This window comes from Erythrolamprus reginae, chromosome 4, assembly GCF_031021105.1.
Source record: "Erythrolamprus reginae isolate rEryReg1 chromosome 4, rEryReg1.hap1, whole genome shotgun sequence".
NCBI classification, from domain to species: domain Eukaryota; kingdom Metazoa; phylum Chordata; class Lepidosauria; order Squamata; family Dipsadidae; genus Erythrolamprus; species Erythrolamprus reginae.
Window position 1 is genome coordinate 83,313,952 of NC_091953.1, and position 14,761 is coordinate 83,328,712.

At 41.1% G+C, this 14,761-nt stretch overlaps 2 protein-coding genes across 3 annotated transcripts in view; one reads left to right on the forward strand and one right to left on the reverse strand.

Annotated features, from left to right (window-relative positions):
- Positions 1 to 9,099, forward strand: part of FANCB (FA complementation group B) — a 79,198-nt gene extending 70,099 nt beyond the window's left edge. The window contains exons 12-13 of the mRNA XM_070750787.1: positions 7,433 to 7,518; positions 8,376 to 9,099. Of these exons, the coding sequence (XP_070606888.1) occupies positions 7,433 to 7,474 (42 nt within the window). The 3' untranslated portion in view covers positions 7,475 to 7,518; positions 8,376 to 9,099. The remainder of the gene's footprint in view (positions 1 to 7,432; positions 7,519 to 8,375) is intronic.
- The window catches only part of GLRA2 (glycine receptor alpha 2), a 197,202-nt gene that overhangs the window by 18,721 nt on the left and 163,720 nt on the right, over positions 1 to 14,761 (reverse strand). The window lies entirely within an intron of this gene.

Genomic DNA, 14,761 nt, shown 5'->3' on the forward strand with positions numbered 1-14,761 from the left:
AAGATCTCTATTGCTATTACGAATAATTTTGGAGACAAAGGGCATCCCTGCTTGGTGCCGTTTAATATTTTAATACTCTGCGTTCTTTGTCCATTCACTCTTATATATGCTTCATTTCCTTTATAAATCTCTTTTATAGTTTCACAAAATTTTTCCCCCATATTTAATTTGTTACATAATTTATATAAATAACTATGGTTAACTTTATCGAACGCTTTATAAACATCTAATTTCAAAATTCCCAATTTCCTTTTAGTAGCAGTAGCATGGTGCATCACATTCATTATATTTCTAATTGGTTCACTTATTTTCCTTCCCTTCACGAATCCATATTGATCCTCTTCAATTATTTTTGGTAAAATATTTTCTAATCTATTTGCCAGTATTTTCATAAATATTTTATAATCCTGATTTGCCAAACTGATCGGACGGTAAGACCCAGGCTCTCTTAAATCTCAACCCATCTTCGGAATGGTAACAATTTCTGAAAGCTTCCATGTCTGCGGGATATCACGATTTGACAATATCAGGAGGAAAGACGAAGGGAAGAGCAGCTGAAGGAGTTAAGCGGGCAGGTGGAGGCCATCAGAAAGGAGCAGAGAAGAACACGGGCTCTGCGTGAGAAGAGAGCCAGAAAGTGATGGTGTTTGGTCCCTTGTCTTGTTGTGGGGGGGGGGGGGGGAAGGAAAAGGAAAAGAATTATTATTATTACTATTACTATTATTATTATTGTTGTTGTTATTATTATTATTTTTCTTGGAGATGCCTTGGGATTCCTGTATATCTGTCATTCAGTGGGGGAAGTCTAAGGGGGAGAAAAAGGTGGTTTAAGAATTTAAAATTAAAGAAGAAATTAAAGAAGGAATTATTTAAAGGAGAAAGGAGGGGTGGGAAAGAATTTTTTCTCTTTAATAAAATTAAAAAGGGTTGAAAGAGGAGCTAGTTGAGTGGGAACGCAATCCAGATAATGTGCCTCATGTATGGGCAAGGTTTTTTCTTGTCTTCTCTCCTCTCAGTGGGGGGAGCACAGGGGGAGGCACGTTGGGGGGGGTAATAGGGGTAAGGAAAGGGGAAAAATATAAACCAAGGGCAAAACAAGAGGGGAAAAGGGTGATTTTGGTATATTATGACGGAGTGTAAGATAATGGTTTTAAATGTGAATGGTTTGGGATAGGATTTGAAACGTTTTAGGATATTAAGGATGGCTAAGCAATACAAGGTAGATATTATGATTTTGACAGAAACACATAAAAGAAGGGGAGGAAGGGATAACTTGATTAATGATAGAAATTGGAAATGGGTGTTTGAGTCGAGAGGAACACAAAATAGTCGAGGCACAGCGATTCTGATTCATCAGAGGGTTAATTTTGAAGAGGTGGGAATTCAGAAAGACAGAGAAGGAAAGTGGATATTTGTTAAAGGGAAAATAAATCAAAAGAAGCTGACATTAGCAGCAATTTATGCCCCGAATGTGAAAACAAAACAATTTATAATAAATACTAAGAAGAAGTTAGACAACTTTAAGGAGGGCTCAACTTTTTTGGCAGGAGATTTTAATATGCAATTAACAAATGGGACTGCAAATAGCAGGATGTTACATTTAAATAGACTTAATATGGTGGATCTACATGCAGATATTTTAAACAGAGCTACATATTATTCAGCAAGATATCACACATTTAGCTGCATAGACTACATATTAATGAATAGGGGAGGCAATATACAAGTTAAAAAAGTAGACATTAAAAGTATATGGATATCAGATCATGCCCCACTATTGGCAGAATTGGAAATAGGTCAGGAACGAAATCAAAAAATTTGGAGATATAATGCAGTTGTAACTGCTAGGGAACAAGATAAAGAGAAATTGCAAACAGAGTTATCAGAATATTTTAGAATTAATGATGTGGGTGGTATTAAACAATCAATTGTATGGGATGCATGTAAGGCCTTCATGAGGGGACAATGTATATGTATGGAAGCAGATATTAGGAAGAGGTGGGGTAGAGAGAGGGAAAGGAAGATAAGGGAAATAGATTTGATACAAGAGCAGTTAAGATTAACGAAAAGTAGAGATTGGAATAGTTTATTGAAATTGAAAAAGAAACAGTTGATGGTGTATGATGAGATTAAATGGAATAAGATGAGAATGGCGATGCAACAAAAAATACAGAGTTGGGGAACAAGATCAATGCAGCAAATGGAGAGATATCTGAAGAAGAGGAAAGAAAAATCATGTATTTTAGCATTGAGGGACACCAGTGGAGTGGTTAGATATGGTAATGACCAGTTAGAGGAGATAATGAGGAAATATTATGAAGATTTGTATAAAGAGGAGCAAGTGAAGATAGGAGTCCTCAAGGTTGGGAAAATAGTAAGTGAAGAAGATAAACAAATTTTGAATCAGAAATTACACAAGATGAAATTGCTAGAGTAATTAAAGGGTTAAAACAAGCCAAAGCACCGGGCCCAGATGGGTTTACAGGGGAATTCTATAAAACTTATGTGAATGTTTTGTTGCCGCATTTGGGGAAATTGCTCTTCCTTGTTCTTTATCTGTTCCTCCTCTTGACTTTTATTCTCCGGGACTGCCTCCTGCCACACAGCTCCCAGAGACCAATAACGGTTCAACAGGTTGGCCTTCTCCAGGTCCCGTCAGCTAGACAATATCGGTTGGCAGGGCTGTGGGGAAGGGCTTTCTCTGTGGCAGCACCGGCTCTCTAGAACCAGTTTCCCCCAGAGGTTCTTACTGCCCCCACCCTACTGGTCTTCCAGAAGGCCATGAAGACTTGGCTTTGCCAGTAGGTCTGGGATCGTGATCCAGCAACTAAAGGATATGAATGGTCTTTTAATGAGTTTTAGATTGTTTTTTTAATTGTTTTTACATGTTGTACACTGCCCAGAGTCTGTAAGGAGTTTGGCGGTCTATAAATGTGATAGATAGATAGATAGATAGATAGATAGATAGATAGATAGATAGACAGACAGACAGACAGACAGACAGACAGACAGACAGACAGACAGACAGACAGACAGACAGAGAGACAGACAGACAGACAGACAGACAGACAGACAGACAGACAGACAGATAGATAGATAGATAGATAGATAGATAGATAGATAGATAGATAGATATAGATAGGCAGGCAGACAGACAGACAGATAGAAATCTCTGATAAGTTTCCATCCATTTCTTTGGATAATAAGTTGGACCTTTCTTCTTCGTGTCAGCCCCTAAAATATTGGAATACAGTACTACCATCACATCAACCCTAGTCTTTCTTTTCATTAAACTAGACATACCCAATTTCAGCAACCATTCTTTGTTTTAACCTCCAGTCCCCTAATCATCTTTGTTGCTATTCTCTGTATTCTTTTTGAGTGTCAACATTTTTTTATATATTGTGGCAACCAAACCCGTTTTTATGTCACAGAAATGTAGGTAGTTGTAAACCCTGGCAAATAAATAATAAAAGCTAAAGAAATCAGTGTAAAGTTCAAATATGGATGTCATGGTAATTAGTAATTGCCGGTAGCAAGCCATTCTAAGCAAGCCATTCTACTCACCATTTTCAGCATTACATGTTTTCCAGTCATTTGAATATGAGGAGAATCTCTCTTACAAAATATGTCTTAACAATTATTTTATTGATTCATCCATCCTTAGCCTGGAATAATAGCTGATTCTTCAGTGAAATTTTGTTTTTAGGTATTGCTATATATCTTGCAACTAATAACTATCTTAGTTTTCTCCTTCCCTTCCCAAGTTTGGTATTATGAAATCCTATGTAAATCATAATTATTTTCTCCATGTAGCCTTTATTTTGAGGCATAGAAAATATTACTTGGCATCTGCAAGTTCTGTAATTTTCATCCATCACAATCAATTGTTCAGAATCTCTGAAATTGAAATCCATCTATAGCATAGGTTTGCAAAGAATGCTTCAGTTGTCAAGCTGATTCTTATAGATTGTATGTCATTACTTGCTTCCAGAAGTTATAACACAGGAGGTGTTTAAAAAGAGATTGGACAGCTATTTGTTTGGAATAATATAGGTACTTCAGTTTGAACAGGAGGTTGGACTAAAAGATCTCCAAGATCCCTTCCAACTCTGTTATTCTATTATTATAATCCTCTTGCTATTGCAGTCGAGAATAAAATGATTTAGTCTCAATATTGACTCAGTTTCAAAAGAAATGATGACTTTGAACTGAGTGCATTCAAGGCACTGTCTCTTTTATATTTAATTTCTTTACATTTGAACTGCTACAGAGAGCAAAAAACTTTATCAAATTCAGGACTTAATGGAATTTCAAGGACATAAATGCAAATATTAGGTTTTTGCCAAAGGACTCAATAGGGCATCTATTAGGCTTCAATACATGTCAGCACAGAATAGAAAATGTGCTCGATCATATTAGTACTGAACTAGACCACAATTTGCCATGTATTTCACAAAATGGGGACTCATTTAAATGAATGAAATATATGACACATTGTGTTCCTGTCTGAATTGAAATGGTGACTTCTGGGTGGGTGGTGCCTTTAATTTGTAATGATATAATTTATTAGAAAACATGTTGATATAAACTTTATTTTTCTGCTTTAAATGTCTGTAATTTAAATATTTGAGTGTTAATAATCTTGTCAATATGTATAAATATCACTATATCAAAATAATATAATGTATTATTATACTTATGACTTATAACTATAATAAAGCCCATTTTAAAAACTACATAAAATACAGTACATTTAAATCTGTTACCTTAAGGCATTTTTATAATAAGCAACTCATAATTATGGCTGGTATATTGTATCTAAAAATGTGAAACAGTATCTGACAAATGTTGGGAGATTTGAAAGTCACATTTCTATTTTTTTTTATCTCAGAAGTCTTTGAAGACTGCATTAACATTCCTACAGGCAGTTTTCAACTTACAACAGTTTACTTAGTGATTGTTCAAAGTTATAATAGGTATGAAAAAAGTGACCTATGAACATTCCTCTTACTTATGGCCATTGCAGTATCATGGTTACATGATCAAAATTCAGATGCTTGGCAACTGACTCATATTTATGATGGTCTCAGTGTCCCAAAGTCATATGATCAATTTTTGTGACCTTCTGACAAGCAGTCAATGGAAAAACCAGATTCACTTAACAAGCATGTTACTATCTTAACAATTGCAGTGATTCACTTAATAACTGTGGCAAAAAAGATCGTAAAATAGGGCAACATTCACTTAACAGATGTCTCACTTAGCAACAGAAACTTTGGGCTCAGTTGTCATAAGTTGAGGACTAGTTGTAGTCATTTGCGGCGACATGTGTATCCATTTAATAGCAAAATAACTATGTTGACCTTTTTAAAAAAGATCTACAAAATGAACACAACCAAAACTTTCTACCAAACTTCAGCTGTTTTAAAGGGTAACAAATAATAGTGTGAAAAACTACATATCTCCTTTCCTATTGTTACTTTAAAGTTTTGCCACTGTTTAAAGAAAAAGCTTCCTCATCTTCACAATGACATTTATCTTAATATATAGAGTATATTTCTATGTGTACTTTATCATACCACATGTATTTTTGTATTTATATTTCATTTACCTACACAACAAATATCAGACAACATGGACTATTACTATTACTACATAGATATATTGCACCTTATTGAATTTCCTGTATTATAAATGTTTGAATTCATACTGGGTAATTACCTTAAATTAATTAATTGAATCTCTCCTCCACTCTCTTTCCATTCTGCATACCCAATTTTAAAGCAGTATGCTTTTTGTAAGGAACAAATGTTCAACAGATAAACAACTTATCTCCCCAAATGTATGATTTTTCCCCAAATTACTATCATCTCTTGCAGAAAACAGCTCATCAATAATGATTGCTGCAGCTGTAATCTTTCAGTCATCTCAATTCAAATGGCTATATGTGGGTCACCCTGAAGGATAAGGCTGTGCATTCTTTCTATTGTTAAATTTATGTCCCTGTCAAAACTGGCATCCTGTTGTTTCAAATGAGCAAAACAGTGTACTGAAATTGAGGTTAAAAATTAATTGCAGGAGGTTCCATGCAAAACCTATATCTGTATCTAAGTTTACTAGCTGAATCTTTCCTTCATAGTTTACATTCTTTATTTTCACATGGCCCTTCTGAATTTGGAAAGCAAATTGTTTTCCGCTTCTTCTTAATCTATGAAAGAATTACTGGTAGTCCTTGACTTACAACATTTCATTAGTGAGTTCAGGCTTATTCATCACTTGTCCTTTCCCCCGGGGAGTCAGAGGAGTTGTGCTCAGTAAAGTACACTTCTTTTGACGCCGCCATCTGGATGGTGCGGGCCTGTGGCAGGGACGCACTGATGGACAAATGGGACATCAAGTCTGCTTTCCGGCTACTGCCAGTGCACCCGGATAACCTCAACCTGCTAGATTTTAGTTTTGATGGGGGCTTCTACATAGATCAAGCACTCCCTATGGGGTGCTCCATATCTTGCTCCCTATTTGAGTGGTTTAGCTCATTTCTGGAATAGGTGCACATATGCAATACTGGGTCATCCTCCTATAGTACACTATTTGAATGACTTCCTCATGGCAGGTCCTGCCAGGAGTGAGCTGTGTAGGGGCGGAGGGGCGCCTTTAAGGTGCTACATTTGGACCAGAAATGTTACATTAGCATACAAAAAGACGGAGAGACCCTCCACCAGGATTATGTTTCTGGACATCGAGCTCGACTTGGTGGAACAGACTTGTAGGCTCTCGGAGGAGAAGTTGGTAAGGCTGCGTCACCAGGTCAAAGGGTTCCTACGGGCTAAGAAGGTGACACTGAGACAGGTACAGTAGATGACCGGGCTGCTTAACTTCATCTGCAGGGTGGTCATGCCGGGCCGGGCCTTTGTGAGTCGGCTGTATTCTGCAACAAAGGGGTTAACCAAGCCGCACCACAGGGCACACCAGTCAGCTGGAGTGAGGGAGGAATTAGTGACTTGGCTTGCCTTTTTATCCCACTACAATGATGTGGCCTTTTGGCAGCAGGAATGCTTACTGGAGGTGGAGCTTCACGTGCAGTCAGATGCGGCCAGGGCAATCGGATTCGGGGTGGTGCTTAGAAATCAGTGGTGCTACTCCCAGTGGCCTGCTAGATGGGTGAGGGCTGATATCCATAGAGATCTAACATTCTTGGAGTTTTTTCTGATAGTAGTGATGGTGATTTGGGGAACAAAATTCTCAAACAGGACGGTGCATTTCTGGTGCGATAATCAAGCGGTGGTCCACATAATCAATACTTTGTCCTCTAGGAGTGAACAGGTCATGCGCTTGCTCTATCATTTTGTGAGCAGGTATGTGGAACGCAACATGTTATTTTTGCTGTGCCATTGAGAATGACATGTCTTATGCGCTGTCATGTGGACAGTTGGCCAGGTTTCGGTTGCTGGCTCCAGAGGTGAAAGAATGAGCCGAGGAAGTCCCCCAGCACCTGTGGAAGCTTGGAGAGCCAAGGTAAACAGGGTGCTTGACATGTCAGTGGTGGTGAGCACCAGGACAGCATACCTGCAGGCAGGTAGGTGTTTTTGGCCCTTCCACTAGCCGAGAGGTTATGCAGCATTGGCCCATCTCAGTGGACCACCTGCTCGAGTTTTGTGTGGTCGGCAGATGGGATGGTTTATCAGTGCGCACCATAAGAGGTAAGCTAGCGGGTTTAGCATTAATTGCCAAATCTAGGGGATTCAGGGACAACTCCACAGACTTTAGAGTCAGGAGGATATTGGACAGTTGGATTAGGGAAGACAGAAGAGGCCGGGGCAACACCAGGTGGCCCTTGTCCATCCAGCATTGTGGTGGGCGGGAAATGGGTCAAGCTTTGCAATTCTGCCTATGAGGTGGGATTGTTTCACGCAGAGGCTGTGATTTTATTTTGGGGGCATTTCAGATTATCAAAGTGCTGGCAGCATCGAGGGCCGATAGTTCTCAGTGAGCTTTTGGGGTGGGAAACTTCATGCTTGGCAGTGAAGGGGCACTGCTTCAGCTTAGAAGGTCTAAGATGCAGCAGTAGGGCAAGGGGCATTAATTAAACTGGCCTGTGCCTCTGATCCAAGGGTGTGCCCAGAGTTGGCCTTGGAGGCATACTAGACACTGAGGGAACAGGCCCGGGTTACTAGTTTAGCCACAGGGATGGCACCCCCTTGACATGATATCAATTCTGGGTGGTGGCCAGGAAGGCCATACACTGCCTGGGCCTAGACACCAATCCAGCAGCAGTGGGGCTCACAATCGGTTAGCTGATGGAGGTCTGCAGCATTTAAGGTGTACATTTGCTTTTAACTTGGTTTAACACTGCTTTGTTCTGCTTTTCATAGATGGCCTTACTGTGGAGAAGCCCAGGGTGTGAGCTATAGCCACAGCATGATGTTCTGGGCTGGAAGGTGAGCTGTGAAATCTGGTTTCGCGATGCAGCTGAAGCTGAGCCAGCAGTGTTGTGATTCAGCCTGAGGCTCCTCAGGGACCGGCTGCGTCTCTGCTGGATCCATGCCCAGAGGAGGAGGACAGTGAACAGGAGGGGGAGGACCAGGCAGACGGGGGAGAGGAAAGTCAGGAAGAAGAGGAGGGAGAGCAGCCTGAGAGCCCCGGGGGGGGGGGGGGCTCTCCCCAGCTAGTAGCCTGGACTCATTGGATGAAGAAGCACAGGCTATAATTGACATGAGACAGCGACGTGCAACTCAGAGACGGATCAATTAGAAAGGTATTTGCATCACTGAATTGGCAACAGCTGGGTTTGGGTGTGGTTCTCCTCAGCAGGGTTTAAAAGGCAGGCCCGCCCTAGCAGCCTTGTGGAGCGTTATCAACTGGAAGTTCTGTGACCCTGCTTCGCTTCTCGACATCTCTGATCTTGGCTTGTGGCCTAGAAGTCTGGAAGACTTGGGGGAAGTGTGGGTTTGTTATCTCCAGCGTTGTTTTTGACAGCAAGAATCCTGTTTTATTTCATGACCTTCGTGAAACCTCTGTGAAGTTCCAGCGTGTTCCTGTCTGTAAGAACAGTTTCTGTTACCTGTGTTTGCTTTGAATTATATAAACTGCCTTTGCTTTTTACCAGTGTGTCTGGATTCTCTTTTTGGTTGGTGTTGGCTTTTGGAGGGACCCAGACAGAACAAGCAGGACAGGGTGCAGTGGCTTAGATGGAGAGGTATGAGATGGGATGGGCTTCTCTCATTGCTATTCAGCAGAAAAGCTATCAGTGTTGTGCCAAAATGGCTAGGTGGCAATGACCACAGTGCGATGAAAGGCGTGGCCTTTCTGTGGCAGGCATTTGAGGACCTCCGGGTCATTAAGGGGCAATGGCCCGACACACAGTTGGTGTGGTCAAACATGATTCCTTGGATGGCATGGCGATACGCTGAAGATCCTAGGGCGATGAATAAGTCCAGAAGAAGGGTGAACAAAGCAGTGGGGAAAATGGTATCAGAGCTTAGGGGTTACGTCATACATCATCCCGACATTCATATATCATGGGAAGATCTCTACAGAGATGATGGAACCCATTTGACAAACAAGGGCAACAACGTATTCCTGGCGGACCTGGAGAGGTGCCTGCAAAAGCTAGTGCAGGGGGAGGGAGTCAGGGAGCCTAAATAGAGATTTGTGGCAGGAAGGGGCAGAAAGGGGTGCTAGCAGCAACTTTAGGGCACCTTTTGGAAGGTGCTGGGCAGCCCTTCACCAGGCAGAAGTCCCAGGCAGATCCAGCCTGAGTAATGGAGGGGGGATACCCTTGGGGCTTACTTGTCAGGTCCTCTGAAGGGAACAGTCTTCCCACATGCTGCAGGGCATGGCCGAGGACAAGGGAAGGGTCAGGGACCTCTCCCCTTATCCAGCAAGGAGCTTTGCCCATAGTTGCTTAGAAATGTTATTGACAGGGTTTCCGACCCGTTTGGTTTCACCTCTGCAGGTTTATTCATGACAGCAAAGAAAGCAATAAATTAATAAAGTGACCCATAAAACCCATTCTGGTTCCGTGTGTTATTCTGTCTCTCGCAAATGTCTGTTGGGGGGAGCCGCAACACACAAGGTTGCCATCTTTGGGAGCAGGGGCGATCTTGTGAGAGGTTGTGAGATTGCCCCAGAAGGCACCACACCGGCTGTGCATGCACAGTCGGCAACGGGGTGCTGGTGGGGGCCGCTATATAAGGCTGCTCACCACGCTGCTGCCTCCCTTTTCTTCAGTCACCATAGGTCACAGTGGACACCTGCCCACCCTCCCTCTTTTCTCAGTGTGACTGAAGGGTGGCCTCTGGGGGCCAAGTAGGATTTTTTTGAGGTTAAAGCGCAATTGATGTTACAGCCGTTTTTTCACCCACTCCACACTGAAGTTGAGGGACAGGAATGGTTAGGGGGTGTTTTGCAGTTGGTAGCTCAAATTGGTTGCTAATTGGCTCAACTCCCTTTGGTCACTGGGGCTGGGGGGTGTTAGCGGTGACTGCATGATCTCCTTTAAGCACCTTTTGGAAGGTAATGGGCAGACCCTTGCCAGAAGCTCTGGGCAGATCCAGCCTGAGTAATGGAGGGAGGGATGCCCTTGGGGCTCACTTGCCAGTTCCTCCAAGGGGAACTGGGAGTAAGCCTTCCCACATGCCGTGGGGTGTGGCTGAGGGCAAGGAAAGGGTCAGGGACCTCTCCCCTTGCCCAGCAAGGAGCTTCACCCATAGTTGCTTATAAATGTTATTGACAGGGTTTCCACCCTGTTTGGTTTCACCTTTGCAGGTCTATTCATGACAGCAAAGAAAGCAATAAATTAATAAAGTAACCCATAAAACCCATTCTGATGCCTCTGTGTTATTCTGCCTCCACCACAACAGACTTTATTCTAGATTCTGTAAGATTTATTTTTGAGCAAAGGCATTACTTACACTAAGAAATGATGTAAATGTATACTAAGAAATGATGACCTATGCATAATGATATCACCAGACAAATGCTGAGACTTAAAACCTGCATTGGACGTCATGATTCTAGTATATACAGTAATTGTGGCTTTTCTATGATGAGATTATATAACTTATTAGATATCTCTAAACCAATAAACTATTCCTTCAGAGTGTGGGCTCCTCTTCTTTGCACTGATACTAAAAACATCAGAGGCAGCATTAAACACATTTACACAATGATTTACTGTAGGCACCATTCTTTTTAAAAATCTGTTTAATATTACAAATAAAAAACCCAGGTAGAGCCGCCCCGAGTCTCCGGAGAGGGGCGGCATACAAGTCCAACTAATAAATAAATAAATAAATAAATAAATAAATGAAATTTTATTTGAACTTCAGGATCATTTGAACTGTGACTATTTCATGTACCCCACACCCCAAATTTCAGATGATATTAGAAGAAAATGAAGGAACCTTAAAGTGCAAGAGAATTTGATGGAACATTTATTATGCTCATCTTATTAACCCTTAGAATTCCTAGTTAATTGCAGAATTCTGGTTTAAAGAAATGAAGTTACCTGTAGAAATGGAAAAAAAGAAACCCTAACTCCCTACAACAGTGATGGCGAACCTATGATACGGGTGCTACAAATGGCACGCGGATGTTGCCCTATGTCAGCACCAGCACACATATACATGCTGACCAACTGTTTTCACCCTTCCCAGGCTTCAAGCGGCTTTCCTAAAATCTGGGATGGTGAAAAATGGCTCAATGGGCCAACTGAAAGTTTGTTTCTGAATGTCTGGTAGGCCTGTTGTGCCTGTTTTTCTCCATCCACAGGCTCCAGAGGTTTTCCTGAAGCCTGAAGAGGATGGAAACAGCCTCCCTCCACTATCTGGAACAAGGTTGTGCACACGTGTGTGGGGGGGGGGGGCGGAGAGCATTGCATTATTGGTGTGGGCACACACGTGCATGCTATCATGTGTGCATGCCCCCTTTTGGCACCCAAGCAAAAAAAGGTTCACCATCACTGCCCTACAAGATAAAAATAGAAACAAATTAATATACAAAAGAAAACTCAAGTTGGTAATCTCCATGTGCATGTGAGCATAATTAAAGGATATTTTTAAAAACACATATCTTTATCAATTATTCTTGCCTATTTTCAAGAAAGAAAACAATGTACATCTATAAAGAAAAATTGGAGTATTTTAACTTTGCAAATTACAGTTGTGATGAAGTCCCTGCTGATTATAAGCAAATTGTATGTCACACCAAGTCAGCTGAAAGACAACCTGTTTCCTATAAATAATCAATCAGGCGCTAGTTCTAAGTCATTGTAGTTGTTGTTAAAACAGTCATCCCCTGCTGTGCAACTGTCTACTGTGACGTGAGATGTATCAAATTGTGCAAAACAGATATGTAAGATTAAGCAGCAAACTAGCCACAACATTCTCGTTTTGACGTATTGAGACAACTTACCACAGATCCCTGAAAAAAAATTGTAAGTTTCATTCCAAGTTTTTAAAAAATGATAGATCTAAAACAATTTTGATCATCGTGTTCTTTTTAATTCTTACTCAAGTTTAGTTTGATAATGCAATTGCAAGCTACCATTTTCAAAAACCCTTGTTCAAATCGCTTTTGAAATAATCAGTGAGATGTTACACTTAGTGCTTTATTACATCTGGTTGAAGGATGGGTTTTCAGGTTTCCCCCACTTTTTAAAGCAATTTTAAATTTTACATGATTTTTAAATCCTTTCTATATGTGTTAATTTTAATTTTATTAATTATTACTAAGTAATATTATGTATGTGAAATACAGTGGTACCTCTACCTATGAACACCTCTACTTATGAACTTTTCTAGATAAGAACCAGGTGTTCAAGATTTTTTTGCCTCGTCTCAAAAACCATTTTCCACTTACAAACCCGAGGCTCCAAAACTGTAATCGGAAAAAGTGGGGTGAAGCTTCCGTGGGGCCGCTCTAGGAATCTCCAGGGAGGAAACAAGGCCGGAAAAGGCAGGGAGAAGCCTCCGTGGGCACCGTTCACTCTAAGCTGAGCACCCCAAGACACCCCCCGTGCACCCTTTTCCAAGGGCGCGCAAGGAGCCACGCCCCCCACGCCCCCCCAGCGCCTCTGGCTCCCTCGCACCCCTGGCTTCTCACCGCTGCCCCCGCCTGCAGCTCCTCCTCTCATCTTCCTCATCTGGCCGCTAGCCCCTCCGAGCGCTTTGGGAATGCCTGCCCCGCACCTCTCGCAGTCCCTTCGCCGAGAGCGCTTTCATCCCGGGCTGTCAGCGAGGGGGCTGCAGGAGAGGGGGGCAGGCATTCTTCTCACAACGGAGGCAGGCAAAAGTGATTTTCAATGTCGGGCGCGTGGGCGGGCGCGCTCCCTATTCCCCTGCCAGCCCGCCCGGAACATTCAAAATAAGAAAAGCTTTCGCCGGCGAGAATCAGAGAGAGAAGTGACTCTTGATTTAAAGCATATAGTAAAAGCACTTAAATAATAACAGAGAGAAAAAAACCCAGCCCTCACCTGCTTTTGTTAATAGTAATGTTTTTGGTTTTGTTGGTTATTTTAGTTTTAATAGTAATGGATTTTGGGTTTTTTTTAATTATTAATTTCTTTTAATAAAAAAGAAGGGATTTTTTTTCTTATTTATTTATTTATTTAATTTATTTATTTATTTATTTATTTATACTTCTATGCCGCCCAGTCTCAAGGAGACTGCCCCTCAGACGCTATACTTTTCCGCCCACACTGAAAAAAAATTAGAGGGAACATTGTCCGTGGGACCTCTCTAGGAATCTCCTGGGAGGAAACAGGGCCTCTACTCTCCCTGTGGTTTTCCCAATCGCAGGCATTATTTGGTTTTACATTGATTCCTATGGGAAAAATTGCTTATTCTTACAAACTTTTCTACTTAAGAACCTGGTCACAGAATGAATTAAGTTTGTAAGTAGAGGTACTTGTATAGAGGTAGTCCTCAATTTAGAACAGTTCATTTAGTGACAACTCAAAGTTCCAATGGCTCTGAAAATATTGACATGACCATTTTTCACTTGTATGACTGTTGCAGCATCCCCATGGTCACGTGATTTACATTTGGATGCTTGGTAGCGGGTTCATGTTTATGTCAGTTGCACTGTCATGTGATCACTTTTTGCAACTTTCTGAAAAGCAAAGACAATGGGGAAGCCGGATGCACTTAACAACCATGTAACTTATTTAACAAATGCAATGATTCACTTAACTTAATGCAACAAGGAAAGTCATAAACTGGAGCAAAACTCACTGAACCAATTTCTCACTTAATATAAATGTTGGGCTCACTTGTGGTCATAAGTTGAGAACTATCTGAATATATTTTTCATAATTTTAGTGTGAAAAATTGAAGGTGTTGGTAAAAGACAGTAATGGACAGGGTTCTTTGCTATAATTTACCAAGCAAATAAATTTAACCCTGCTGTTCTCTTCAGGTCCTTTTAGTACGAAAACAAAATTTGAGACCCTGTAAAAAAAAATTCCCTTCATATCTGAAAATTGAAATTACATGACTTTGTCTCATTTGAAGGGTTCTTTCTAAGGGTGGGGTTGGGTTTTTTTTTTGTTGTTGTTTAGTTTTTGCTAGGAGAAAACACTTAGACTTGTTATCCTCCGGGTCCTTTTAGACCCGACTAAAAAAAGATTGTTTTTATGAATACTTTTTTTCACTACTATACTAATTTGAACATTTCTGAACACAATGAAATGAAAATTGAAATGAAAAAAATAATGCTTATTTGTTTATTTTGCTCACAACAGCCCACCTCCTGGCTG